The sequence below is a fragment of the Bactrocera oleae genome, chromosome 4, assembly GCF_042242935.1.
Source record: "Bactrocera oleae isolate idBacOlea1 chromosome 4, idBacOlea1, whole genome shotgun sequence".
Lineage (NCBI taxonomy): Eukaryota > Metazoa > Arthropoda > Insecta > Diptera > Tephritidae > Bactrocera > Bactrocera oleae.
The window spans coordinates 23,930,734-23,957,876 of record NC_091538.1 but is presented as its reverse complement, the minus strand read 5'-3'; the positions used below and the strand labels follow the sequence as shown (position 1 = coordinate 23,957,876).

The window sequence follows — 27,143 nt, the reverse complement described above, 5'->3', positions numbered from 1 at the left end:
TGGCGCGCTTAAAAAAAGAACCCTGGTCGGTCCAAAACCGGGGTGTTCATAATTCAATCGCGTCAAACTCCTTTCCGCACTGGCAGCCTTCGGTCGCACTTCAAAAAAATAACCCTGGACGGTCCAAAACCGGGGGGTTCATAATTCAATCGCGTCAAACACCTTTCCGCACTGGCAGCCTTCGGCCGCACTTCAAAAAAACAACCCTGGTCGGACCAAAACCGGGGTGTTCATAATTCAATCGCGTCAAATTCCTTTTCGCACTGGCACGCTTAAAAAAATTACCCTGGTCGGTCCAAACCGGGGTGTTCATAATTCAATCGCGTCAAACAGCAGCGAAAAGGAGTGCGGAAATTTTGCATTTAGATATTTGAATTTTTTATCATAAATCCGCCGTAAAAACGAACATTTAAAAAAAAATCCATGCATTTTTCGATTTTTGACAGCCAAAAAACCAGGTGACCGTGAAAGTGTACAATTACCCAACAAACTATGAAATAATGATAATAAGTAAACATATAAAAGTAGTATATGCAGTGTGCTTAGAGTATATAGAAGTAGTTAATGATTTCAAATACATGTCAATTTTATATAAATTTTATAATTTAATGCCATATATAGTGCATAATATGAATAAAATTAAAATATTATTTTAACCCGCTAATAGGTCATGTTGCCAATTCTCCTTTCTGAAGGGAACATCAGACAAATTCTTCAATTTCTGATTTTAAGCAAATGTTGTGCGGAAGCAGCTTGTAGGCAAAATACAAATGCGAGTGGAATTTGGTAGGATTCAATTTCATTCATTTTTATTTTCGCGCAGTTGCGGTAGGAATTCTATATGAAAACCAAATGTAGTTTACGCACGTTCCTTATGAATGAATTTGTTGTCGTTGTAATATGAAATACTTAGAAAATAAGCCATGAGTTCGCTTGAATATTATGGGCGATTATGGTGCGTCTACGTTTTTTTTGTCATTTGCGCGAATGTTTGCTTTCTTGCGAAAGCCATATTGAGGGACATACATATGTACATATGTGTACATAAATGCAAATATATTTAAACATGAGAATGAAGGAAGGCAATATAAATAATATTCACATATAGACAATGAACATTTGAAGCAAGTAAACAACAATAGCTGTTTGAGTTCACAGATTAGACATAGTAGTTTGAATATTGTCTGTGGTGCTGCTTGTATAGCAGACTTGTTTATTTCAACGGGAAATATTTTGCCTAAGTTCAAATCCTATCATATTTTTATATAGTCTTTTTTTATTTTTATAACCCTTTTTTTTAAATGATATTTGTATTCTATTTTAATATTATTTCTATCATTATTTATATTTTCTTGTCGGAAGTCAATTTCCAACTTATGTATGTGCGTTGCGTGAGCAATTGCTTATTGAGCAAAGGATAACAATAAAACCCCCAGAATTAATTTTAAAATAAACATTTAATTTCAATTTTACAATTTGTATCACTGAAAATCCTTCCGTCCCCCTCGCATTTGTATGTGGCCCACAAGCTGCTTCCTCACTTTTGCTTAAAATCAGAAATTGAAGAATTTGTCTGATGTTCCCTTCAGAACTAAGAATTGGCAACATGACCTCTTAGCGATTTGAAATATTATTTTAATTTATTTCATATTATGCACTATATATGGCATTAAATTAAAAAATTTATATAAAATTGCCATTTATATGAAATCCTTTATTACTTCTATATATTTTAAGCATACTGCATATAGTACTTTTATATGTTTACTTATTACCATTATTTCATAGTTTTTCGATTTTGCCCATTTTATCTAAATACAACGCTATGAAAATGCATAAGTCAACTTTTAATAGCAAACCACTGCAAAAAGGACAAATAAGACAACATAGCCGACCGACATTGTGGTAAAATTGTCTATTCAAACAAATTTTGTCAACTCTGCCACGATGCGCAAAATTCGGCGTCAATATGTATGTGAGCTCGTATGTATGCATGTATGTTTGTCGGCAAAGTTGTCATTTGGTTTTTTTGAACGTTTTGTCAGAACTCTAGTTTTTGCTCCGCCCCGTTTCCGCGCGAACTCGCCGTACTTCCATGGCGTGCCATCATGGTCAGAGGCGTTTTAACGGAGGATTTATATTGTATTATCATACGGATTAATTTGTATTGAGATATACTGATACTTAGGGCTTAGTTACACAATATTATAATATTTACGTAACAATATAAATACACATAAAAGCATACTTATTTAAACGTTTTTAAAAAAATTCGATTAATAAAAATATATCTGATATAATTATGTGGCAGTGCGCCCCTGTCCGCTCCTTGCTTGCCATTGTTTAACTAGCTTCTCGCAACAAGCAAAAAGTGTGGACAAAAGTCATTGTTTGTGCGGGGCAAGAAGAAGCAAGCATCAGCGTACGTGTACTTATGAATGTATGTGTGATTTTCACATTTGTATAAATACGCATAAATAAGGGAATATTCGATAAACCTAAACATATTAACATATTTTCCTGAAATATTATAATTATTTCAGTGAGTAAAATATGCTATTTAAGTAACTGAATTGAGATCAGCTAAAATGTCAAATAATAAAATAAAATCGAAAATAAAGATTTATGATTTACAGGATTCGATCGTTCGCGTTTGCATTCGGAATGGCTTAACTCCTTCACACTAACGACCTGAGCCACCGCAAAAGTGGAATCGCGGCCGCTTAGCCACTGTTTTATTGTTATCCTTTGCCTATTAGATATTTTTCATGCAACGCATAAAAATGTGTTTTTTTATCTTTATTTAATATTAATTACTTATTTTGTTGTTAATTCTGCGGCCTTAACCAATGATCCTCATATATAATTTGAAGGATTATTTTAAATTACAAAAATTATGATTTTTGGTAATATGCAAATGTAAATCAGCATGCGCATAATTCATTTAAGAACATTCGTTGTGTCTATTTATGCCTTTTCCCCGTTTCGATCATTGCGTGGTATATTTCAAATGAGTCGAAGTTGTATTTTTCGATGTTCCCTCTTGTGAAAAGCTCAATTTAGTACTTTTTAACATTTGCGCCTTCTCTATTTATTAACATTCTCTGCTCTGGGCCTTTAACCAATGACCCTCATATATAATTTGAAGGATTATTTTAAATTACAAAAATTATGATTTTTGGTAATATGCAAATGTAAATCAGCATGCGTATAATTTATTTAAGAACATTCGTTGTGTCTATTTATAGCCTTTTCTCGGTTTCGATCATTACGTGGTGGTTCCCTCTTGTGAAAAGCTAAATTTAGTACTTTTTAACATTTGCGCCTGCTCTATTTATTAACATTGTTGTTGTTGTTGTTATAACGATTATCTAATCCCCGTTTGGGTGATAAATTCTAGATTCGTTGTCGTCGAGGTCATCTAACGGAAGGCCCAGGAAACGAGCTGTTTGTTGTTGTTGTTGTTGTTATAACGATTATCTAATCCCCGTTTGGGTGATAAATTCTAGATTCGTTGTCGTCGAGGTCATCTAACGGAAGGCCCAGGAAACGAGCTGTTTCGACGGGGTCGGACCATAGGGAAAGGGGTGTTAGATGAGTGGGGTTTGTAGGGCATGCAAAGAGGTGGTTAGTGTCATGCGGAGACTCATTGCATGCAGGACATGTGTTTGGTATGTCGGGGTCTATTCTGGATAGGTAGGAGTTTAACCTGCTACAGTATCCAGAACGAAGTTGCGCGAGGGTCACTCTAGATTCGCGAGGCAACTCGAGCTCTGTGTCTGCAATGGGTGGTGGTTTGACTCGTATTACGCCATTCACTGAAAGGGAGTCGGTGAAGGTGTTAATGGCTCCACTGTGAATGGTGGTCAGTGCTTGTCTGAAGTTAGTTGCGTCCGAAGTCTGGTCGACGTGCTGTCTGATGTCGTCGACGTAGTCAAGGAAGGACCTCTTGATGTTCCTAGGAGGCTGCTCCGCTGCAAGCAGGCGTCTGCAGGGGTGGTTTCTGCGAAAACATCCCAGCAGAAACTGCTTGGAGAGGAGCTCATTATGTTCCTTAACCGGAAGCATACGGGCCTCGCTGTGTAGGTGTTCGATTGGGGACATCAAGAGGCACCCCGTGATAGTCCGGAGTGCAGTGTTCTGACAAGTCTGGAGCTTCTTATTCTGCGTGTATGTTGCCAACAACGTTTCTTTGTCCTTTCCCCATGAGCTGCCGGCAAGCGACTTGAGGATTTTGTTGCGGCTCTGTACTTTGGCAGTTATCGCGGTCGTGTGAGGAGTGAAAGAGCACAGACTGTCCAAAGTGACGCCTAAAATTTTAGGGTTATTTACTGTCGGAATTTTTGTGCCATCGACTGAAATGTTCAGGTCCAGTCTGTACTCCTTCGTCCAATTGGTGAAGATGGTCGCTGTGGATTTAGTGGGGGAGAGTGTTAAGTTCCTTGCAGAAAAGAAGCGAGAAAGATCGGAGAGGTAGCCGTTTACTTTTGAACACATGCCATCGATTCCATTGCCCGACGTCAATATCGTACAGTCATCTGCGTACGAGGTCATTGAAATTCCCGCTGGTGGCTGGGGGAGTTTCGAAATGTAGAAATTAAACAGTAGCGGGGAGAGGACACCGCCCTGCGGAACCCCCTGTTTAATTTTCCTGAGTTTGGAGTTTTGACCTCGAAATAGTACGGATGAGTGTCGACCGCTCAGGTAGTTCATGGTCCACCGCTTCAACCCTGGAGGGAGCGTTGATTGTTCCAGGTCCTCAAGTAGCGTTGCGTGATTGACTGTGTCAAAAGCTTTTGACAAGTCCAACGCTACGAGGATCGTCCTCTCGCAGGGTGGCTTCTGGTTCAGGCCATGAACTATCTGGGCGTTTATGACGCTAAGTGCTGTGGTGGTACTGTGCACTTTACGGAAACCATGCTGATGGTCTGCTAGGCTCAGGTGGTGGGTGAATGACGGGAGTAACAAGGCCTCAAGTGTCTTCACTACTGGGGAAAGGAGAGTTATCGGGCGATAAGACTCCCCTTTGTTGGCGGGTTTCCCAGGTTTCAGTAGTGGGACCACTCTTCCGACTTTCCACACATCGGGTATTTGAAGAGTGGATATCGACAGATTGAGGACCTTGGTGAGGTATTTTACTCCCGTTGGGCCTAGATGTTTTAACATCAGCATGTTTATTCCGTCAGGGCCGATGGATTTGGACGATTTCGCCTTATTGATGACATTCTGAACCTCCTCATCGGTGAAAGTAAGTGGTGCGCAGTCTTTTGGCATTTTGCGCAACCGTCGGGTAACACATCGTTTGGCCTTGTCGGTCGAAGGGTGCAGTATAAACTGCCGGCTAAAGTAGCTCGCGCACTTCTTCGGGTCCGAGGAGGCATGGCCATCGAATTGGATTTCAACCCGATCGTCATGTTTCCTCGGATTTGACAGGGCCTTGACAGTAGTCCAAAGCTTACTCACACCGGTGGAGAGGTTGCAGGACTTCAGGTGCTCTATCCATTTTGTCCGCTTATGATGGTTTACCATTTGCCGAATCTCCAAATTGAGATCCCTTATTCGGGGATCACAGGGATCGGCATGGCGTAAGGTGTCGCGCTCATTTGCTAATACAGCTGCTTCGGCTGGGAAATTAGGGCGGAGTTCCGCTATTCTTCCAGCCGGTATGAAGCGAGCTGTAGCAGCAGCGATCACCTTGCGGAATTGACGCTCGCCAACGATGACGTCCGTAGGAATGGATAGTGCGTTGAAGGTGCTCTCAGTAAATTCTGTGAAGCCGACCCAGTTAGCTTTGTTAAAGTTAACATAGGTGCGGTTATCCACAGAAATAAAGTCAGGAGGTTTCTCGATCGAGATAATTATGGGCAGATGGTCTGATGCAAGAGTTAGCATAGGTCGCCAGGTTATACTATTTATCAGACCACCGCTAGCGATGGTAATATCTGGCGAGCTATTACAGGTGCCCATAATTCTGGTGGGGGCTTCGTCATTCATTGTGCAGAATGTCGAATCGTCTATCTGTTCCGCCAGCTCCATCCCCCTACGATCGTTTGACAGGCAGGAATGCCAAAGATCGTGATGCGCGTTAAAGTCGCCTAGCACCAGACGGTTTTCACCACGAAGTAGCGCATCTATATTCGGGTGATATCCTGTTGGGCAACATGTAACTGGGGGGATGTATATATTAAATATTTCGAGCTCGACATCGCCTGACCGGACAGCTATTCCCTGACATTCTAGGGTAGTGTCCCTGCGGTCGATGTCAACATCGATTAGACGATATTGCACGGTGTTGTGCAATATGAAGGCTAGGCCTCCACCATTATCTCGCTCGCGATCCTTACGTAAAACGTTGAAACCTGCACAACTCAGAAGATCTGAGCGGCTGTTTAACTTGGTTTCTTGGACCGCAGCTATCGTTACGCGCTCCCGGCTCATAAATGCAACTATCTCCTCGATCTTGCTCTGGAGTCCGTTGCAGTTAAATTGTAAGAGTCGCGTTTGTCGCGGGTGTCCAGTCGTGATCCTGGGGGTGAGTGGGGTGCGTGTAGGTGGTGGTTGTTGCAGCTGTGCTATCCGCATGGGCGGTTGTCGCACTATGGTGTTGGTTGGCGACGCCACTGTTTGTGATTGCGGGGGCAGACTCCCACAGCATGGGGCAACATACGACGCACTCCACTCTCGTGTGGTGCGCAGGCCAGAACACGACAGAAAGTGACACCAGCCAGTACAAGAATTGCACTTGACTGATGTGACATTCCGGCGTATTATGGTCTGACACACGGAACAGACTGTGCGAGGAACCAGGAGTTGCTGTGTGGTTCTCGCACGGGGATTGGAGCTGGATGAAGGTGGGGGGGGGGGAGGTTTTTCAGATTGGGAGTTGTGCTGTCTTTGTGAGCTCCTTAGGACCGTGGAGGTCCTATTTTGGCCACTCGACTGGAGTGGCAGCGCAGTACGCGAACATGGTGCAGGTTGCACGGCCGTTGAGGCAGATGTCGCATTATTGCGTTGACAGCATGGGGCCACGTAACTCGTGGTCCACTCCCTGTGTGTCTTAAGGCCCGAGCAGGTCTTAAGATGGCTCCATCCATTGCATGTATTGCACCTAACCGAGGTGGAATTTGGATGGAGCCTTTTTGCGCATACGCAGCAGTAGAATACCTCGGGGCCCGGGTTGGACTCGATGCCAGCACGGGTCAGGAGGATACGGAGCAACCCTGCTGCTAGGCGTTGCTCCAGTGACGACAAACTTAATCTAAAACTTACCGATCCAAACAGGGTTAGATCGTCGAAATAACAGCCCTTGGCCGGATAAAATCCGGGTCAATTCCGGTATCGCAGAACCGGCTGTTGTGGGAATTGCCCACATTGCTGTTTCGACGGGGTCGGACCATAGGGAAAGGGGTGTTAGATGAGTGGGGTTTGTAGGGCATGCAAAGAGGTGGTTAGTGTCATGCGGAGACTCATTGCATGCAGGACATGTGTTTAGTATGTCGGGGTCTATTCTGGATAGGTAGGAGTTTAGCCTGCTACAGTATCCAGAACGAAGTTGCGCGAGGGTCACTCTAGATTCGCGAGGCAACTCGTGTCTGCAATGGGTGGTGGTTTGACTCGTATTACGCCATTCACTGAAAGGGAGTCGGTGAAGGTGTTAATGGCTCCACTGTGAATGGCGGTCAGTGCTTGTCTGAAGTTAGTTGCGTCCGAAGTCTGGTCGACGTGCTGTCTGATGTCGTCGACGTAGTCAAGGAAGGACCTCTTGATGTTCCTAGGAGGCTGCTCCGCTGCAAGCAGGCGTCTGCAGGGGTGGTATTAACATTCTCTGCCTGCACCTTCTCATTCGTCTAAGTTCTCTGGTTTGACAACACTTCAACCTAAATTTTTTTTGATGGGATGAGTTGAAAACCATAATACCGAATTTCAAAACTTTAACCCTGATGCAGATAGGTTGAAACCCGTAATAGGGGCCATTATTATAATATAAATAATATACAATAAATATTTTAACAAAAAATTCAACAATTAAAAAATTGTAATTACAATATTGTTTACTTTATCTCGATGTGAAACAAATTATTTGAACAATCTCTAACAATATACTTGTATATCATATATGTTTACTACTTGGATTGATCATTTATCCTACAATGACCGATATATAACTGTAGAGATGCTAATATTCGGTAAATAGACATAGGGGATGGAATGGATCGATGCCATCATTTTGATACATTCCCGCCAAGTCGATTATACGTAATCGGAACAGACATGGATTTTAATCTGGCCAAGGACGGTTAACTCGGTAGCATTCCTCAAAATTACTTTAGGAATGTTTTGTGGAGCTACTACAACATCATTGGGGTATCGATTAAATTTATCCTTACGTGACTCAAATACTTAATGTAACATTATCAAGATTTTTCAAATATTTTATTTCAAACGCACTAATTAAAAAAAACTTTAATACATACCTATATGTAAATACTTCGTCTAAAAACAGTTTTATATACAATATTAAGAATTAATCTAAGAGACTTACTGACAAGTACAATAAACACTTAGTAGCTATAACACCTTGATACTCTAAAATGCCTTCGCATCTCAACCATTATTATTAATCAGAAAATAATACAAAAATAAAAGAAAAGAAATGGCTGCGAAATATCAGTAATCAAGACGTTTGTTCAATCGAAGTAAGCAAGCATTGTCCAGATTTGGTAAATTGTCTATTTTTAAATCACGTAATGTAGACATTTCTGAAAGTCTGTCTTCAATATCAGTATATATACGGGGACAGCGATGTATTGAAAGTGTCTACAAACATATAAAAATAATTATTAAATTCTAGTTTATATTCAAACAATTGTAGTATAATATAATAGCGTGATAAGGCCAAAGAGTTGCCTTATATTTTCTTTGGACTATTAAAATTAACAAACTATTGTGTGAAATAAAATAAATTGGATTATAAACGTCAGAAAGAATTACATTCAAACTAATAAAAATAAAGTACTCAAATATAAGAAAAATTACCGATAAAATGAAGCGAAAAACTATTGGGAAAACTGACATCAGATAAATATCACTCTGAACATTAAATGGTATAATAAACTTTTTTTTTCTATTGATCGACTCATAGAACCCAATGTCAAATTTTATATAATATTTTTAGTAGAAAAAACTTTTCATATAAATACACATTTTTTATATTGTGTTGTACTTTTAATAATATACAATTTGCTCAGTAAGGAAAAGGAATTCAAGGAAGTCGGCAAGACACACAAGAATATTTCTGCCGCTACAACAACAACAGAGTCGTATGCCTATGTCTACCATATGAGAGCTTAAAGGGTACTAGAATCTAGTCACTAAGGAGAATGTGTTTGCCGATTAAATTGAATAACATCTTAGTAGCACAATATTAAATTTGTCTGTGCATTCACTTGGAAAGAAGAATAATGATCTTAAACGCCGCGATCATCCATATCCATTAGCTAATGCTTTGCTACAATTCGGTTATCAAACTTAATGTAATGAACTTAAACGCCGCGATCATCCATATCCATTAGCTAATGCTTTGGTACAATCCGGTAATCAAACCCGCTTAAAAAGAAGATGTTACCAGCCCGCTAAAGAACAACGTATTACCAAAAAGCTCAACTACGACCTTGAGCCTTTCTAGTTTTAAATAAATTTTGGATTTATTACTTATTGTAATATGGATATTTTAAACAGGAAATAAGACAGAAAAAGTTGGTACTCTGCTGACTATAAAATAATGTATATTCATAGAGTAACAATAAAAATTAAAATATTTTATATTTTAAAATACTAAATAAAATTGACTTATTTACCTGAAGATTTTTGCAGTTAACTAAAATTGCGTCTAAAGTGTGATCAGTAAGTTGGCTGCAACCATTGATATGCAACGCTCGAAGTCTAGTAAGATTTATTGTAATTGACTGTATAGCCTTGTCATTAATATTTTCGCAATCCGACAAATCAAGTATCTTTATTGAAGGACAATCGTGTACCATTTGCTCAATACCTACAAGCGAAATTTGTTGGCAATTCGAAAGCGATAACTTTTGTAATTCCACGAATTTTAGACCGTATTTCAAAGATACATCGGATATTTTATTGCAACCGCCTAAGTATAAGGACCTCAGCCCTTGTAGTTGCTTTATACTGTAGCCGTCCACATCACATTCTTCAATCAAGTTCATTTCATAAGTTGCAACCATAGCTTTTTTTCTTATAGTATCTCGAACGATTTCTTCTTCGGCTTTACTCCTTAATGAAATCTTTATTGAATGATTGCAATCATTTAAAAGATTTCCATCGGCTAAAGAAGAAATTGAGAGTTGATCTAGTTTATCAATTGAATTCTGTGAGTTCGGCACAAGAGCTAGTTGCGAAATATTAATGCCTGTCAGTGCCACATCTGTAATCTTAAATGTGAATTATTATTTCTTATTAATGCTGGAATTCACATAGAATTGTGTTAATACACAACTTACCCGAAAACAATTTACTAAAGATAAGTCCCGTAACCAACGTAAATTCCTAATAATACATTGAACTGCTTCATCGGTAACTCCATTCAAACAGTGCGCTAGATTCAAAACACGGAGTTCTGGCAGATTTTTCGCTATTAGCATTATAGCTTCCTCGCTTACTTGTAAATGAGCCATTTGCAGATATAAAAGTGTTGCATTTGGTTTCGCTGCCACACCATGGGTAAAACCTTCTGATTGTATACCATCGCAGCGCGACACGTTTAAATTTTTTAAGTATTTAAGCTCACCTAACAATGATGAACCATTGTTTGTAATATTAATGCAACCAGAAATATTAAGTTCTTGCAGTAATGGAAGATTTTTTACAATTACACCTATACAATTATCATTAACGCAGATTGTGCCCGACAAATCAAGTGTCAATAGCTTATTCTGATTTTTTAAAAATGACTGAAGTGATAGATTGTTTAATTGCCTACAATTAGCAAGCCCCAGATTTTGTAATTGGAGCCCTTTGCATCCTAGATCACTTAAGGCAATCAGTGATGGAGCACCTATTAATGTATTACTAAGATTTAGGCTGCGCAAGTTTTGGTGATGCATTTTTATTATACGTATAATGAACTTAAACGTCAATATAGATTCACTTGGTGCGACATCGACATCGTTGGGATAAAATCGTCGTTGAATAGCATTATGATATGCAATATGACATCCAGATAAATCCAATGTATTAATACTATGCATCATTTCTGTAATGCGTAATAAAATTGCATCTGACAAGTACTGATTATCTTTCAGGGAAAGATGTTGTATTCTGGCAAAACTTAAACGGAGAGACAAGCGATCATCAGTGTTGTCTAAAAAAGAACCAGACATGAATAGCGGCGAACAACGAGTTATTGTTATTGAACGAATTTTTGACAAAAGGCTCATTATAGCACAAAACTGTTTGTCACCCACATCAACATTATCAAATACTATTTCCTCTGCAGTATTCCCAATGTGACTCATAATTTTCTTTATCGGCCCAAAAGTAACTTCTTCAAAATAGTAGTTGCGAAAAGGTCTATTGCTCCTAATGTAGTCTTGAGCAGGGGGGCTTCTATCAGAAAAGCAAACTTTTGAGAATCGAATTAAACTGTTTTTAGAGAATTCAGTGTTAAATAAAGCTTCACGCCATCGCTGACAGGTTTTTCCAGCTACCTGTACATCTGGGAAGCTTAAAAATCGAAATATGTGTTGAATAATCTGCAATAGAAGTTTTGCTGAAGACCTTTCGTACAAACATTTATGTACATATATATGTATATGTTTAAGGTTTTATATACTATATATCATAATTGGATATCACGTGAACAGTATTACAAAAAAAGATATATCACTAATTTTACTTCCTTACCTCCATTGGCAATTCACTATAACTGGGTATCCAGCTTCTATAGTCCGTATCATTTGACTCATGAGACTCCATGTTTTGTTCTAAAATTGAGCGTTTGTTAAATCGCCAGTTAAATTGTGTTTATTTTTACTGCTTGAATGTACAATAAACAAACAAAAGAAGGACGAGTGTATTATGTAAAAGCAATTATTTTATTAAATGAATATAACCTATTCTATTCTGAGCATTTTATAGGCTATTTATACTATAATTCTGAGCACATATGTTTAAGTTCGGTACTTATCAGCTGTAATAATCATACCCTTAAAAACTATTGAAATCGATAACAATAAACCAATAAAATTGGTGACCAAATCCCAATAAAGAAAAAGTACATCATATGCGTAACGTGCTGAACACGACAGGCAGCATCTGTCAAAAATTAAAACACACACGTTCTTATGGGCAGAGGTATTTAGACAGCTGCACAATTTCACGGCAGCAGACTTGCCCAGTTAAATACAGTTCAAAATTATTCAAATCTCTAACAAATGTAATGTTAAATTACTAACAGAAGTATAAAATAGCACTGATATATTATTTGTAATAACAATTAATAATTTAAAACAATGAATTGAACTATATTCATATATTTTGGACAACAAATTTCACTGTGAACAATACATTTAAATTTCATTGAAGTGAAACGTTTTGTACGGCAACATCGAAATAGTGTACTTCAACTGTTTGATATTTCGCCGTCTTCAAAGTATGTGTTTACATTGGGACTCTTTCCTAACCCAAACCGGTATTTTGTGGGCGAGAAGACGACGAGTATAATAGAAATATTTTGAAAAATTGTAAATAAGGAGAAAATTAAGATAATCAAAATTAAATTTAAATTTTTAATAACTTACCGCATAATCGCAAAGAATTTAGTTCGAATATCATTTTATTTAAAACAAGAATGGTAACTAATTCAAGGATGTTTTATAATAAAAAGAAAAAAATATGGAATAAAAATATTATGGGTTTTAATACTTAAAGCTTAGAAAATTCCTGTTATAAATTTGGCTTTGAAAATATTTGTAGCGGGCATTCAATACAGTTTGGTGGATTAGGGAGTTCCCGACTTAAGTATTTCTTTGAAACTATTAAGCGGGTAGGTATTATTCATATTGTTCTACCACATTGATGGTAACTCAATGCAAGCAAAATGTGAGACCTTCATTTCAATATACAAATGAAATATGCAATACAGTCTAAGTGTCGCGTAGCCGAACCGCACAAACATTTTCGAAAAATTTATGAAAAAGAATGACAGAAAAACTCGATTCTTTTGCTGGACTCTTTTTGCTCGTGTGAATGCACAGAGCGACACCAAAAGAGAATTTGCCGATAATGAGGGTCAAAAGAGTCCCAATGTAAACATAGTAAAAATGTTAGATGGCTTCAAGCCGGCATTTGCCGACCAGGTAATATTTTTTATCAGATGTACATATTTAGAATGTAAGTTATACTATGTTCGCACCGACACAAAATTCGTGTTTTCATAGACAAAAGAAGTTTTCACGCGAAAACTTGTGTTTTCATCCATACAAAATCTATCAAACGAAAACACAGTTTTCGCTGAAATCCCTTGAAAACTTACATTCTACTCATTATAATCGATGTTTATCGATATTATTAGAAGACATATTTTGCCATCCCTAAATGTCAATTGACAATTTGTTTACGATCCATAATTGGCCTAAACGTACCCTAAAAGAAACTGCCAATGGGTTCACTAATACACTCACATTTGATATGTCAGTACTGTTAATTTACATTTGCATTTTTAAATTCAGAACTATCCACTGATTGGAGAACGACGTACGCAGAGCTATTCAGAGGAGGAGATGACATCAAGTGAAAATTTTTTATTTTTATATTTTATTATATTTTTTGTTGCATTCCTTTTTATATTTAAGTATATTATTATAACTAATTCTGATTAAAAGTTTGAAATTTATTAAAGAAATAAAAAATGTGTTATCTACTGCGCAAAAGAATTTTTCATTTCTGATAGCGTTTCAGTCATAACTGACAATTTTCAGCTATGACGGATTTATGGTCAGCAATGACTCAGAAAAAGACATGAGAGTGAGCAGTATAGATATATAGTGAATCAATTTCAAATACCCATGTGTTAAAGAGTTTTACGTTTGTTTACATCAGTTTTTGCACAAGGCTCTTAAGAAAATTATAGAAACTTTGTTCTGCGCGCTGACAAAATTTTTTCAGCTATGACTGTCATATTACCCATCAGATGACCGTCACTGTTCTTGTAGGGTACACAACAAATGTAAACAAATAGATGTGTGAACTGTCAATGAAAACTCATCGAAAACACACAATGTCGGTCAGAACGACTTTGGTTCCACAATCCACAAATTGTGTTTTCAAGAGGATTTCAATTCGGTGCGAACATAGTATTAGTCTTTAGATTTGTTGGGAAAACTTTAGAATAACGTCCCAGGCTTTCGGGGATAAAATGGGTATTATATATAGATATAATTTATAGTTTTCGAGGTATTTACGTTCAAAATTGAAAATTTCAATTATTCAAAGTAGGCATTTTTTCGATTAAAAATGAAATATGCACTTATATTTTTCACTTTTATATCCACTAACACTTCACTGATTAGTTTTAAGACATTTATTTTATCTGGAGGACCTTCTCTATTCGCCCATATCCATTTTATTCATGAAATCCTGGGACGGTATTCTAAGGTCGACCCGATTTGTTCGTTCAAAATGGGATACTATGTTGTTTGCGATTTATACTAACTAAAAAATAGCTCAATGTGTAGAAAATAAGATATCTAACTCTAATTCCATTAGTTCTATATTAGTTATATGTTGAAACTGTAAAATAAAGATGGAAAGTGTCAAGAATTTGATAAAATCGCGCATACCGTCAACTTCATGCATTAAATTAAAGAAAAAGGTGCTCATAGTCGAATAAATACTTTATTTTTACTTTAAATAATTGTTAATATTATACTTTTCAACTTGTTTTTAAGGATAACATTAATATACCTAGAACCTGCGCAATAAGCTAACAAAGTTATATCGATGTCAGGTAAATGAAATATTAGACGTTTGCGATATGTCAATTAACAATTTGACTTAATTGTGATAAATGCTCACCTGACCTTCAAAGCCGAAATTTCGTAGTTAGTGGTTAAAAATATTCGAATGGTTTGAAGAAAAGGAATGGCGTTATGTTGGCTTAGGTTACGGGTCGACCTTAACAGAGATCTCACTTGAACAGCTTAGAACGCCGTTCTGTTGTTGTACCTAAAACTCCAATATAATAGATCATAAAACCATCACAAATCTATAATGTGTTTTGAGTATATCGCAAACTTGTTGAGGTGGCTAATGTCAGTTTCGGCAATGTGTTCTGGTTCTCCGAAAGTAAGACTGTCTTGTATAGGCTGGAAAATATAGGAGAAGTTTACACCTCACCCTCCTTCATACTATTTAGACAACTAGCGCCCGACAAGATTTTTAGCTTTACCGCATGAATGCCATTGAACATTGTCCTGTAAGAAACCCCTATAATTATGGCAGGAGGGAAAGTAGTTCAGTAGATCTTCTGTGGAGTTAGTCGTCGACCAGTACCTGTTAAGCGTTCGCGAGGTTATTGGTCAAGTGCTAGAACGTAAGACGCCAATAGATATTCAACTCGATCCTATTCCGATATGGGCTGGGCAAGAGTGCCCCATCTGGCTAGCCTATCGGCTTTGCAGTTGCCAGCGATTCCGCTATGACCAGGTACCCAAAAGAGTCTGATGATGAAGTAGCTTAATGCTATTTCTAGTGAGGATAAACACTTCTTTACAAGCGTTGTGTGCATAGTTAGCGAGCTTAGCTCTAGTATTGTCACACTGTTGTTGAGTAAATGCTGAACTCCCTAAAAGAGGCTGCACTTCGTAGTAGTACATCTACCTCCACCATAATAGCAGCCGCTTTTGCATGACAACCACTACATTTTTTGGGTAGGTTACAGCTAAAATTGACGGAGAGCTCCTTACACCTTCTCCTTAGCCCTTCGGTGAAAAAGCTCACTGCGCCTCTTCTCCAGAGCATAAGCATTTCGTTTCATTGTATTGTGACGAACACGGATAATGGAACAAAATCGAATCGACGATAAATTGCCAGAATCAACTAGCGAATTCGTAGTGCCAGAATGTTTTAGTGTCGAAGTTTTGTTAAATATCTACTATATAAGGGCTGCCGGATTGTGCACCACACATAGTTCTAATTAGAGTGCTGCTTAGTAAAGAGCTATAAGCAATAAGTTGTAAACTCAAACAACGAGTAATAAGTGTCAAGTTGTTGGAATTAGAAATAAAGATATTTAACACTCAATTAATCGAACTCAAGAGTGAGTTATAAGGTAGACGATCGAAGATTTATCGAAAAACCTATTGCAGTATGAATTCTATGGAATAGAATAGATATGGATAGAGGTATACACCGCGACCTATGGTATATTGTGCTCTCCCCTAAGTCACAACGACTCGTCTAGCCCCAGCATATAGATGAACTCTAATATACTGCTAGGTGCTAGTGAAGCGATGCGATGTTTCCCAACATGGATCCCAGGGCCTTAATTCTACTAGCAGGTGTTCTGGGGTTTCCGGCTCCATGTTAAAGAGCCGGAAGTTTGCAGAAGAGACAAACCCCATGTTGAATATATGCTTATTGAGCCTGCAATGGCCGATGTAGAACGGGGCAAGCAGCCGGAATTTATTTCTCGGGAGATTGATTACGGTTTTAAACTGTCTGAGGTCGTAACTCCTCATCAGCAACCTGGCATGGCGCATGCCTTGGATATATTGCCAATGTTTCTCCCTGCTTGCCCTTTCCTCTTTACGGATAAGCTTTTTAATGGTGTGTGGACCAACCGCTACGCATGGTTCTGGACCTACCATTTTTGTGGAGGCTGCAGAGCGAGCCAACTCGTCAGCCAGTTCATTTCCGGCTATACCCCTATGACCAGGCACCCAAATGAGATGCACTCTACTGTGATTTGATAGGCTGTTCAGCCGTTCTATGCGCTCCTGCACTAATAGCGAGTTGACCTCAAAAGCGGAGATCGCTTTTAGTGCCGCCTGACTATCGCTGAGTATGGCAATACTATTATTGCGATAGTTGCGTTGGATGTTTATCTCTACACACCGACTTATAGCATATATTTCCGCCTGGAAAATGCTAGAAAAACTTCCCATTGGAATGGAGAGCTTAGTGCGTGGTGCCCTCCGCAGGGTCTATTTTGGCCGTCTGTTCGATCGCTATATGTAATGGTGTGAGTTCCAGCATTACTTCCAGTGCTACAGTCGAAGACTTACGCATCGTGCCCGATGCGTAGATGTAGGCAAGTCGCTGCAGCTTCCATAGTTGAAGTCCTACCGAAGTCTGCGATGCTCTGTATGTTATGATCGGTATCACAATCATTGTGTACAACCATCTGATAATCCTCTGGTTGCAGCTCATGATTTTCCAATAAGTCTATTGCATACTATGAGCGCTTTCGTAGCTTTGGCTAAGGTCAGGTTCACATGTTCCTTCCACCGTAGGGTGGAATCCAGCGTGAGGCCTAGGTACTTGACCGTTTTAGCCATCTCCAGCTCCCTGCCGCCTAGGGATAGGTTTCTGAGCCCTGGCAGTAACCTGCGCCGGGTAAACGGTATGATTGTAGTTTTGCAGAGGTTGATATTTAAGCCAACCCCACTACACTACCCCTTTGCCAGCCCCAATCCTCATTGTACAATATCGCAGAGAGTGTCCACGAACTTACCCCTGGCTAAGATAACAATATCGTCAGCATATCCCTGACAGCGGATTGCATTGCTAGTTAGCAGCTCAAGAAGATCATCCACAACTAGGCTCCAAAGTAGGGGGATAACGCACCGCCCTGTGGACAGCCTCTTGTTGTGCAAAGACGAATTCTGGTATCGCTTACTGTAGTTTCAGCTATCCTGGTGCGCAGTAGGGCTTCAATCCATCTGCGTACCGGTGCTGCCACACTAAAATTTTGACAGTTGAATGTTAAAACAAACGGAATTGCTTCGTTTGAGCTTTGTTATTTAAATTATGAAATATATTCGTTAAATTAATTAAATTAAAATACTTTGCTTGCTAATAACAATATAAATGAAACTAGAAAAATTCATTAATTTGAAGATGTGTTATTAATTGAGAATTTTAGGCAACGTGTTAGGCATAGCCATGTTTTCATGAGTTTTTCGAAAACACGTCCGAGTTGGGTCTGAACCAAATTAATTTGATTCCGAATAAATTTGGTAAATGCTTAGATTTAGTATACGTTGATACCTCTTCAAAGTGTTCCTTATTCAGAGTAATCCTCTTGTTCTACCAGAGGACTCGTATCATCCTGCTTTGGATATCTGTCGAAATCATGAGCAATGTACGGGATAATAATCAGCAAACTTTGTGCTTCTGTACATGGTTCAACTTTGCAAAAGCTAATTTTAAAAAGTTAAATACAAGACTTTCTACAATAACATGGCCTAATTATAATGGGGATATTGAATTGAGCGTCAATCACCTCATTTTAATAGCATTATTACGACATTATTTGAAAAGTATGTTCCAATAGTAATTGTTAATAAAAGTTAAAAAAAGTAGAAGTCCGTGGTTTTCGGAAGAGTTACATAAATTGAAAAACAGAAAAACTCGAGCCTTTAAACATTTTAAAAAAACCGGTTCACTTGTCGACTATTCTAAATATTCTCTATTGCGTCGACAATATTTTGACCTAAACAAAAAATGTTATAATAATTACTTAAATAAGAAAAAAAAAAAATATTGTAAGTAATCCAAAATCGTTTTATGATTTCGTCAACTCCAAACGCAGGATTTCCAAATTTCCATCCGCTATGAAATACAAATCTATCATTTCAAGTGACAATGTTATTGTATCCAATATGTTTTCAGAATTTTTCAAGTCAAACTACTGTAATACCAAATCCATTCTGACAAGTTAGAGTCTGTTCAAAAACAATTTTTACTTTTCGCCTTAGCGCATTTCGGATGGGAGGATGGGATTCTAGGGTAAGTCTACACTAGTCGTTTAAAAATTATTAATCTACCTACACTTTCTAGTCGTAGGGAAATGCTTGGCATAATATTCTTAGTGAAAATCTTGAATGGAACAGTTCGCAGTTCTTTTCTCTTGTCTGAAATTAAATTTAATATCCCGGTTCGCTTTTCGAGGCAGTTTAACCTTTACTGTTAGATCAAATTTTGAACTAAACGAGCCATGATTTTAATTCTCATTCCAGCACATTTGACTTATCTGACTCACATTTCAAAATTTAAAAAACGTTATTGTTTTCTTTTAATAACTATAAATCTTAGCTGTTGAAATTTTTGATTCTGTAGCTGAGCAGTTTTAGACAACACTTAAAAAGCTCTCTTGCTTTTTCTGACTCGGCTAATTCCGCACGTATGCGGATTGAGCTTCTCGCGTCGGTTGGGCGGGAGGAGGGTAATCATTTGGTTATTATTATTATTATGTCCGTCTGTCTATCCGTACGTCTGTCCGTCCGTCTGTCTGTATATATACGAACTAGTCCGTCAGTTTTTAAGCTATCAATCTGAAATTTTGCACCTCACTAAGAAACTGCTCAATTGTCGGAACGGCATTTCAGAATGACGTTGAGAAAGTGCACCCATATATTGCTGTGGTAATGCTTTCCTTACTTTTTAATGCAATTTTTATTTTCGGATATTATCCAAATTTATGGAACAAGTCGCAGAACACCATAGTAGATAAATCCGGGAACGACTTAACACAGGCGTCTTCTTACAGACCAATAAGCCTCCTACCCTGCCTTTCCAAAATATTTGAAAAAGTTTTACTTTTAAAGATGTCTCCTTTTCTCCATGAATTTTCCAACGAACCAATTCGGGTATGCAATAAGGTCATGAAGGCTTTTTATATAAAAAAAATTAAAACATTATTGCTTTTCGATTTTTATTAAAGATTAGTCTTATATAAAAAAATAGGAAATTAACTATTAAAGTCGCTAATTTCATATCAGATGAACGACCGATAAAGGCAGGTGTACCTCAAGGGAGTGTACTAAGTCCAACTCTATACATCATATATATAGCAGACATTCCAACTGGTAATAAGGTATTGACATCGACTTTTGCGGATGACACAGCCCTAGTAAGAAGTAATAAATGTTCCATCGGAGCGTTAAGGGTACTAGAGGAGCATTTTACATAGCTTTGGTCGAAGAATGGCTAACCAACTGACGAATAAATGTAAATAAACAGATGTGTAAGCATGTAACATTTTCACCAAGACCACAAATGTGTCAGCCGATTAAAATTAATAATATCTTAGCACCACAAGAAAATGATGAGTATTTTGGTAGTCACATGGAGAAAACATATTAGGTTGGCCGTTATTTCCCTTCCGCTTTTTTGTCTTTTGAATTTCGCGGCTATGTACAAAGCGCTACAGAGCTCGTATCTGGCAACACTATACATAATTTGAAAGGTCTTGACATAACCTACAAAACAACGCTATGCATGATTAGTTTGGATTTTGCGTTCAACAGTTATAGACGTGTAAACATGGAGTTCACTAACGCCGAAATTCGCGCTATTTTAAAGTTTTCCTTCGTTAAAGGCAAATCCGCTAGAGAAACGTTCCGTGAGACTAATGGTGTTTTGGGGGATGGTACTCTATCACTTCGAACCGCGGAGGAATGGTTTCGACGATTCAGAGCCGGTGAAAACGACACCATGGATAAGCCAGCCGGCGGAAGACCTGTGACGACAAATACCGATCAAATCATACGATCAAAAATACATCGAGTTAGACCGGCATATGGCATCTCGTGACATCGCCCAGGAGATGGGAGTTAGTCACCAAACCATTTTGAACCATCTGCAGAAGGCTGGATACAAAAAAAAGTTTGATGTTTGGGTGCCGCATAATTTGACGCAAAAAAACCTTCTGGACCGAATCAACGCCTGCGATATGCTGCTGAAAAGGAACGAACTCGTCCCATTCTTGAAGCGGATGGTGACTGGCGACGAAAAATGAATCACATACGACAATATCAAGCGAAAACGGTCGTGGTCGAAGGCCGGTGAATCGTCCCAAACAGTGGCCAAGCCGGGATTGACGGCCAGGAAGGTTTTACTGTGTGTTTGGAGGGATTGGAAGGGAATCATCCACTATGAGCTGATCCCATATGGCCAGACGCTTAACTCTACCATCTACTGCGAACAACTGGACCGCTTGAAGCAGGCGATCGACCAGAAGCGTCCAGAATTGGCCAACAGGAAGGGTGTATCACACTTCGTTGATGACTCGTCAGAAGCCACGGGAGCTCGGATGGGAGGTTTTATCGCATCCACCATATAGCCCGGACGTAGCGCCAAGTGATTACCACCTGTTCCTGCCCATGGCGAATGCCCTTGGTGGTGTGAAGTTGAACTCAAAAGATGCTTGTGAAAAGTGGCTGTCCGAATTCTTCGCAAATAAGGAGGGGGGCTTCTACGAGGAAGGTATTATGAAGTTGCCGTCTAGATGGAAACAGATCATCGAACAAAACGGCGCATATTTTAACTAAATCCGATCACTGTAACACTTTTTATAAAGCATTGAATGAAGAGCAAAAAAGCGGAAGGGAAATAACGGCCAACCATATATATCCAGCTAATTATTTAGCATGAAAATAAGAGCAGCAAATTTAAACTGGCTTTTGAATAAGAATTTTAAACTTAGCCTAACAACAAAGTTTTGCTATACAACGCAGTAATACAGTCGATTTTGTTGTATGGTATTCATCTGTGGGCTTCGACATGTGCAACTGACATAACATTGATATAATACAGAGGTTCAAGGCCAAAATCTTTAGAGCTATAACGTACATTCGTAATGAAAAATACTCACAAAGATCTTAGGATTCCTATGGTACAGTAAGTAGTTGAGAACACCACAAAAAATACGAACTTAAACTCCGTAATCCTCCAAATCAATTAGCTAACGCTTTTCTACAATTCTGTAATCAAATCAGAATCAAAAGAAAATATCAACCAGAGGAACTTACCACCAAACAGGCTCAAGTAGAACCTTGAGCTTGTCTAGTTTTAATTATATTTAAGAGTTAGGCTCGAACAAACAGATTCAACAAAAAAAAAAATTCAAAAATTTTAATTTTCTTCAAAGAACAAGAGTGCTGCCGTGAAAGTATTGCAAACTAAAGACCTCACGATACAAAGGATTAAAAAAAAAGGAGTTTTAAGGGAAAATTCAAATCCGTTTGAAGTTACTGTTGTATAAATTGGGATATATTGATGAAACTTGCTACATATGTTCTTTGACACCCAAGAGAGTTCGGTATTGCAGATCGGATCAATGCCACGCCCACAAGACCGCATTAAATGAAAACCTATATACCTAATAGTATTAAAACGGGTTATAGTAAGTGAACTTAAATTTATGTATGTTTTATCCTTTCAACTGTTGCCAAGGATGACATCATCTCTTTGATTTCGAGAGAGAGCAGTCAAAAGCCACTTTTTTATAACATTTGTCAACCGTGCCACTGTCGAAAGAAAATGGATTGGGTATTTTAAAAATAACTTTTGGGTATTTTGCATTTCGATATTATTTTTAAGTGATCGTGTATTCATATTGTAAAACTTTTAAAAATCATTTTACATAAAAAATAATATTAAAAGAAAAAAAAACTATAGAAAAAAAAACAATACAGGTCATAATAAAATATCATGATTTATGATTGACATTTTAAATTATATTAGCAAAAAAACGTAATTGTGTAGTTCCTTGAAATTTCGTTTCGCACTGCTTTTGTTAGTTATGTTTGGCGGGTTTATTTCTGGAATCCCGCCTTTTTTGATATCAGCTACTCAAAATTCCCTTATCTTCACAATCAGGGAAAGAGAATGACAGAAAATCTAAGGAAAATGAGAGAGTCTCGCATGATGTCATCCTAGCTGTTGAGAACTAACTGAACTCTTGTGTTACCGCCGTTTGTTTGTTTTTGACTTTTCTCATTAAACAGATAGTTTAGTTGCCATACACCTGTAACAAATTTGTTGTCGCGGCTTATATCAACTCCATTCAAATTGCCTGGGTTGTAGAAGGTATGAAGAGTGGCTTCAACCCTACCTAAGTTGCACAGTGGAAGTAAAGTATCTAGATGTTCTCACCACACTTTCCTCCACACAGCTTGGATAGTTTGCGGTCTTCAAATCTATAGCTTTCCCTCGTAAGTACCTATAGGACAGTATCCAGTTAGAACTCCTATCGTAGTAGCACGGGTTGTGGTTGCTAAGAAACGCTTACTGAGCTCACACAAGGTCCCAGTCTTATTCAGGTAAGGATGCCCTTTGTTGCGAGCTCATTGGCTTTACAGTTTTCAGTGATTCCAATATGACTAGGAACTAAGACGAGTTTGATAATAAAGTATAATGATGTTATTGATAGTGAGGGCCGACACTTCTGATCTAGCTTTGATTACACAGTGAGGTTCAAAGCTAGGTGTATTTTAAACTGTTCCATTGTGTCTAATATGCCTGTGGGACTAAACTTTCTTTAGCGATTTATTTTCTTGTCGTACGCTTATTCAACTCCACTGCTATGCATTACACTTTTCAAATCTTTTTTTGCAAAGACACATCCATTTCAGCCTCAATTTTATCGTACTCTTCCAATTATGAGGACACCTATGCTGATAAACGTGCCTCCTGCTCTTTTAACTGGGAGGACATACGCTCTTCATGCGCTTCCAACTGTGCTGATATACGTTTCTCAAACGGTTCCAACGCAGCCAAAAATGTCTCCATGTCCATAACCTCTGATAAACATAAAACCTTTTCTCTTCCTTCTATTATCGTTGTTTCTTCCCTAATTCCAATTGAAAGACATATTCCACAATATTAATATTTACCGATTTCATGTCCTCTTGCAACCGGTGTTGTAAATCAGAATTTATTCCATTTGCGTCAAACCACGATATTCCAGCTCATTTTTTTAGTTGTGGAATCTTCAAGTCGTTACACTTAGCCATTCTAAAATAATTATTTCTTTGGGAGTTTATTTGACAATCACACTTCTAACCCCAATTGGAATGGATTTCTCGATAAATCGTTTACGTTGAAACTCTACTCTGAGTTTCTTTTACTGTATTGTTAAATATAAATTGTAAATCCCCAATCACAATAGAATGGCTATACACGTATCTTTAATTCAAACAACTTAAAAGCTTTATGGCTCATTCTTCGAGTTCACCACTTCTTTACGGCTACATTTACAGCTTTTAAAACACATGTGTAAATAAGTGATATTTGACGCATTTGCTTTGATTTTGTTTACTTTAATATTTCTATTAATAAATTTTCAAGTCTTGATATGATGCGATTATTGAAAAATGTTGCTAGTTTATCGCTCTTTGTGAGAGTAACTCATTCTTGTTCTTCCTTATAGCTAGCAGCTACTCGCAGTTAAGATACAAAATCAGACTTCCAGCTGTTTCTCAACACATCGTCTCATTTTAACGAAAGTATCATATATTACAAAAATCAAATTTAACAGGAGAGCGTCTTTTTTTTATTTGGCTTGGGACATTGCTTCTAAATTTCATCAATAGTTATCCAACGGATTGGGATGTAGAGCAGGTTCGCCTCCACGCGGTGCATCCTGGGTAACGCTAACTGACCTGCGGCCTTCACGGCCTTTATAACTCCTACGGATTTGACCTTTGCTCTACACGGACTTAGCTTGGACTCTTAGATGGATCGGTTTGAACCCTGGGATGGTGGTCGTGGTATTCTGTCACCTGAGTATGCAGGGGTGATACCCTGCTGAAATGGCTGATGGGCTAATACCAAGGCCGCCTCCGTCCCGTTAAACCCATGGCAGGCCTCAGAGTACGTTCCCCTCCTGTCATCATTAAGTTGGTGTGGTAGGTGTTTGTTGAGATGACTCCTTCTTTGCGCTGGTCGGCTCTGAACGCACTGCCTCATAAGGGCGTGCGTCAACCCTCGCCTTGGCCTCGTAACCGAGACAACCTTGGGACCATTTAAAGGCGACTACCTTTCCAGGAGACGGATAGCGGCTCTGAGTGGGGACCCAATTACAATGAACACTAACAACAACAATTTAACCAAGGACGAGGGAGGAAGCGGGTCGAAACCGACCTCTTCAAAAGTGGACAGTTCCCTGGGGGGGGGCATCCTCACCGATGGGGACGAAACCGTCTCCGCCGAAGGGTGTGAAGAAAAATTCCGGGGGTGACCGGCTTACCATCTCTAGGGGCGGTAACGCGGGGGGAGTGGGCAGGAATCTGCCGACTGACACCTTAGGCAGGGCAGAAGTGCGCGGCGGAATCGCCAGCACTAGCAGAGGAACCTCTGTTAGGTACATGGGGGGCGCGGGGTCTCAGTAAAAGCTAAGAGTTCCGGGGGGAAACGCCAGACTACAGCTAAAAAGCTGAAGTCGGACCGTCGGCTGGCTACCAAGATTTTGGAGCGTTACGGTGGCAAGCAGGCTGACCAGAAATCTGATCAGCATGCTAGCACACTTGAGTATGCCAAAAGGGTGCTAAGCGACGTCAATGACGGGAAAGGGGGGTCGAGCGAACCCCACAACTCGATGAAGCGACAGAGGTCGCAGGAGGGGGAATCCTCCCTCGGCAAGAAGCCTCGAGTCGGAGCGGCACCGATGTTTAGCGAAATCGTTTAACTCGCCAGCTCAATTGAGCTCGGGGTATACGATAGCAGCAGGGGAGATGGAGCCATCTCCCATGAAGAGTGGAAGCGGGTAGCGGCTGCTATCTCCGCTGTGTTCAGGAAGGTGGTCAGGGGAAGCCCTGGACCACCCCCTAGATGTAAAAGTGCCGGGTGGAATCTCGGCTTACACAAACTTGTAAGGTGTGCTGACGAACGGTCGGCATTCCTTTATAAGGTGGCGGTAGCCAGGGTGGGGGAAGTATGGAAGGGAGCAAGGCTCGAGGCGGTGGCCAAATCGGATCTTCCGATGCGCCCTCGTGCTCGTGTCTGGCTTCCGGCCGAACCCTCTACCCCGACCGAAATTGAAGAGATACTGCGGTACTGCAATCCATCTCTTCCCACCCAGGACTGGAAGGTGGTTAGGCTGGAGAGGACAGAGGAACCATATCGGCAAACGCTGATACTCCTAAATAAGGAGTCCCTCGCTCCTCTCAGCATTGCAAAGGGGGCCATAAGCTATGGCTTCGAGAGGGTCGTCCTCAGGATTCTCCCGGTTGAAGCCAGGGCTGATGGCCCGTTGCCACCAGCTGAGGTGGAAGAGAGTGGGAGAGCGACCCACTCTAAAATGGACATCGACCCCATCCTCTCGGATACGGTGAGCACGGGGGGCGGGTCGTCAGTCGATGATGGATCCGTCTTCAGTCTCGACCGTCTGTTCGAGGCTGCTGGGGTCGATAGTACGGATGAAGGTCCGGAACTCGCACTGCTGGAGGATCCTCCAAATTAACCTCCAGCACTCAAAGGCGGCCTCCGCCGATCTAGTGCTTCGTCTAGGACGGGACGAAGCCGACGTTGTCCTTATCCAGGAACCGTGGCTGAGCAGTAACGGTATCTCTGGTCTAAGGACAAAGAGCCACAAGCTCCTGGCGGCAAACAGTACAGGTAGAACCAGAGCCTGCTTATTGATCAGAAACGAACTTAACGTTTTTTTTTACATAATTTCAGCAACGAGGATGTCGTCGCTGCTAGACTGGAGGACAGCGCTGGAGAACTCTGGCTTGTCTCAGCCTACATGCCGCACGACGACGAGGTGGAGCCACCTCCGTACCTGCTGAGAAGAGATCTGGCAGAGGCCAGGCGCAAAGGGGCCGGAGTCTTAATAGGCTCGGATGCAAATTCAAGGCACACCGTCTGGGGGAGCTCGGACATTAACACAATAGGTGATTTACTTTTTGATTTTATTTGTAGTGTAGATCTTTCTATATGTAACGGGGAACAGCCCTACTTTTGTTACTGCTAGCAGGGCGGAACTCCTTGACATTACGCTAGCCTCTAGGGAAATCGCTCCCTTTCGGAATGGAGGGTTCTAGACGACCATTCATTCTCGGATCATAGATATATTGGTTTCAGCTTAAAAGCCTCATGCCCGGAACTCAAAACCT

At 39.6% G+C, this 27,143-nt stretch overlaps 1 protein-coding gene and 1 pseudogene across 1 annotated transcript; one reads left to right on the top strand and one right to left on the bottom strand.

Annotated features, from left to right (window-relative positions):
* Positions 1–8,406: 8,406 nt before the first annotated feature.
* Positions 8,407–12,128, bottom strand: LOC106624166 (F-box/LRR-repeat protein 20). The gene is made up of 4 exons (XM_014243849.3): positions 11,926–12,128; positions 10,524–11,774; positions 9,858–10,454; positions 8,407–8,817 (listed from the first exon to the last, which is right to left on the bottom strand). Exons 1-4 carry the CDS (start codon positions 11,995–11,997, stop codon positions 8,668–8,670), a joined length of 2,070 nt encoding a protein of 689 aa, XP_014099324.1. The 5' UTR covers positions 11,998–12,128; the 3' UTR covers positions 8,407–8,667.
* Positions 12,129–24,744: 12,616 nt separating this feature from the next.
* On the top strand, positions 24,745–26,488 carry LOC138856933 (uncharacterized; annotated as a pseudogene).
* The last annotated feature ends 655 nt before the right edge of the window (positions 26,489–27,143 follow it).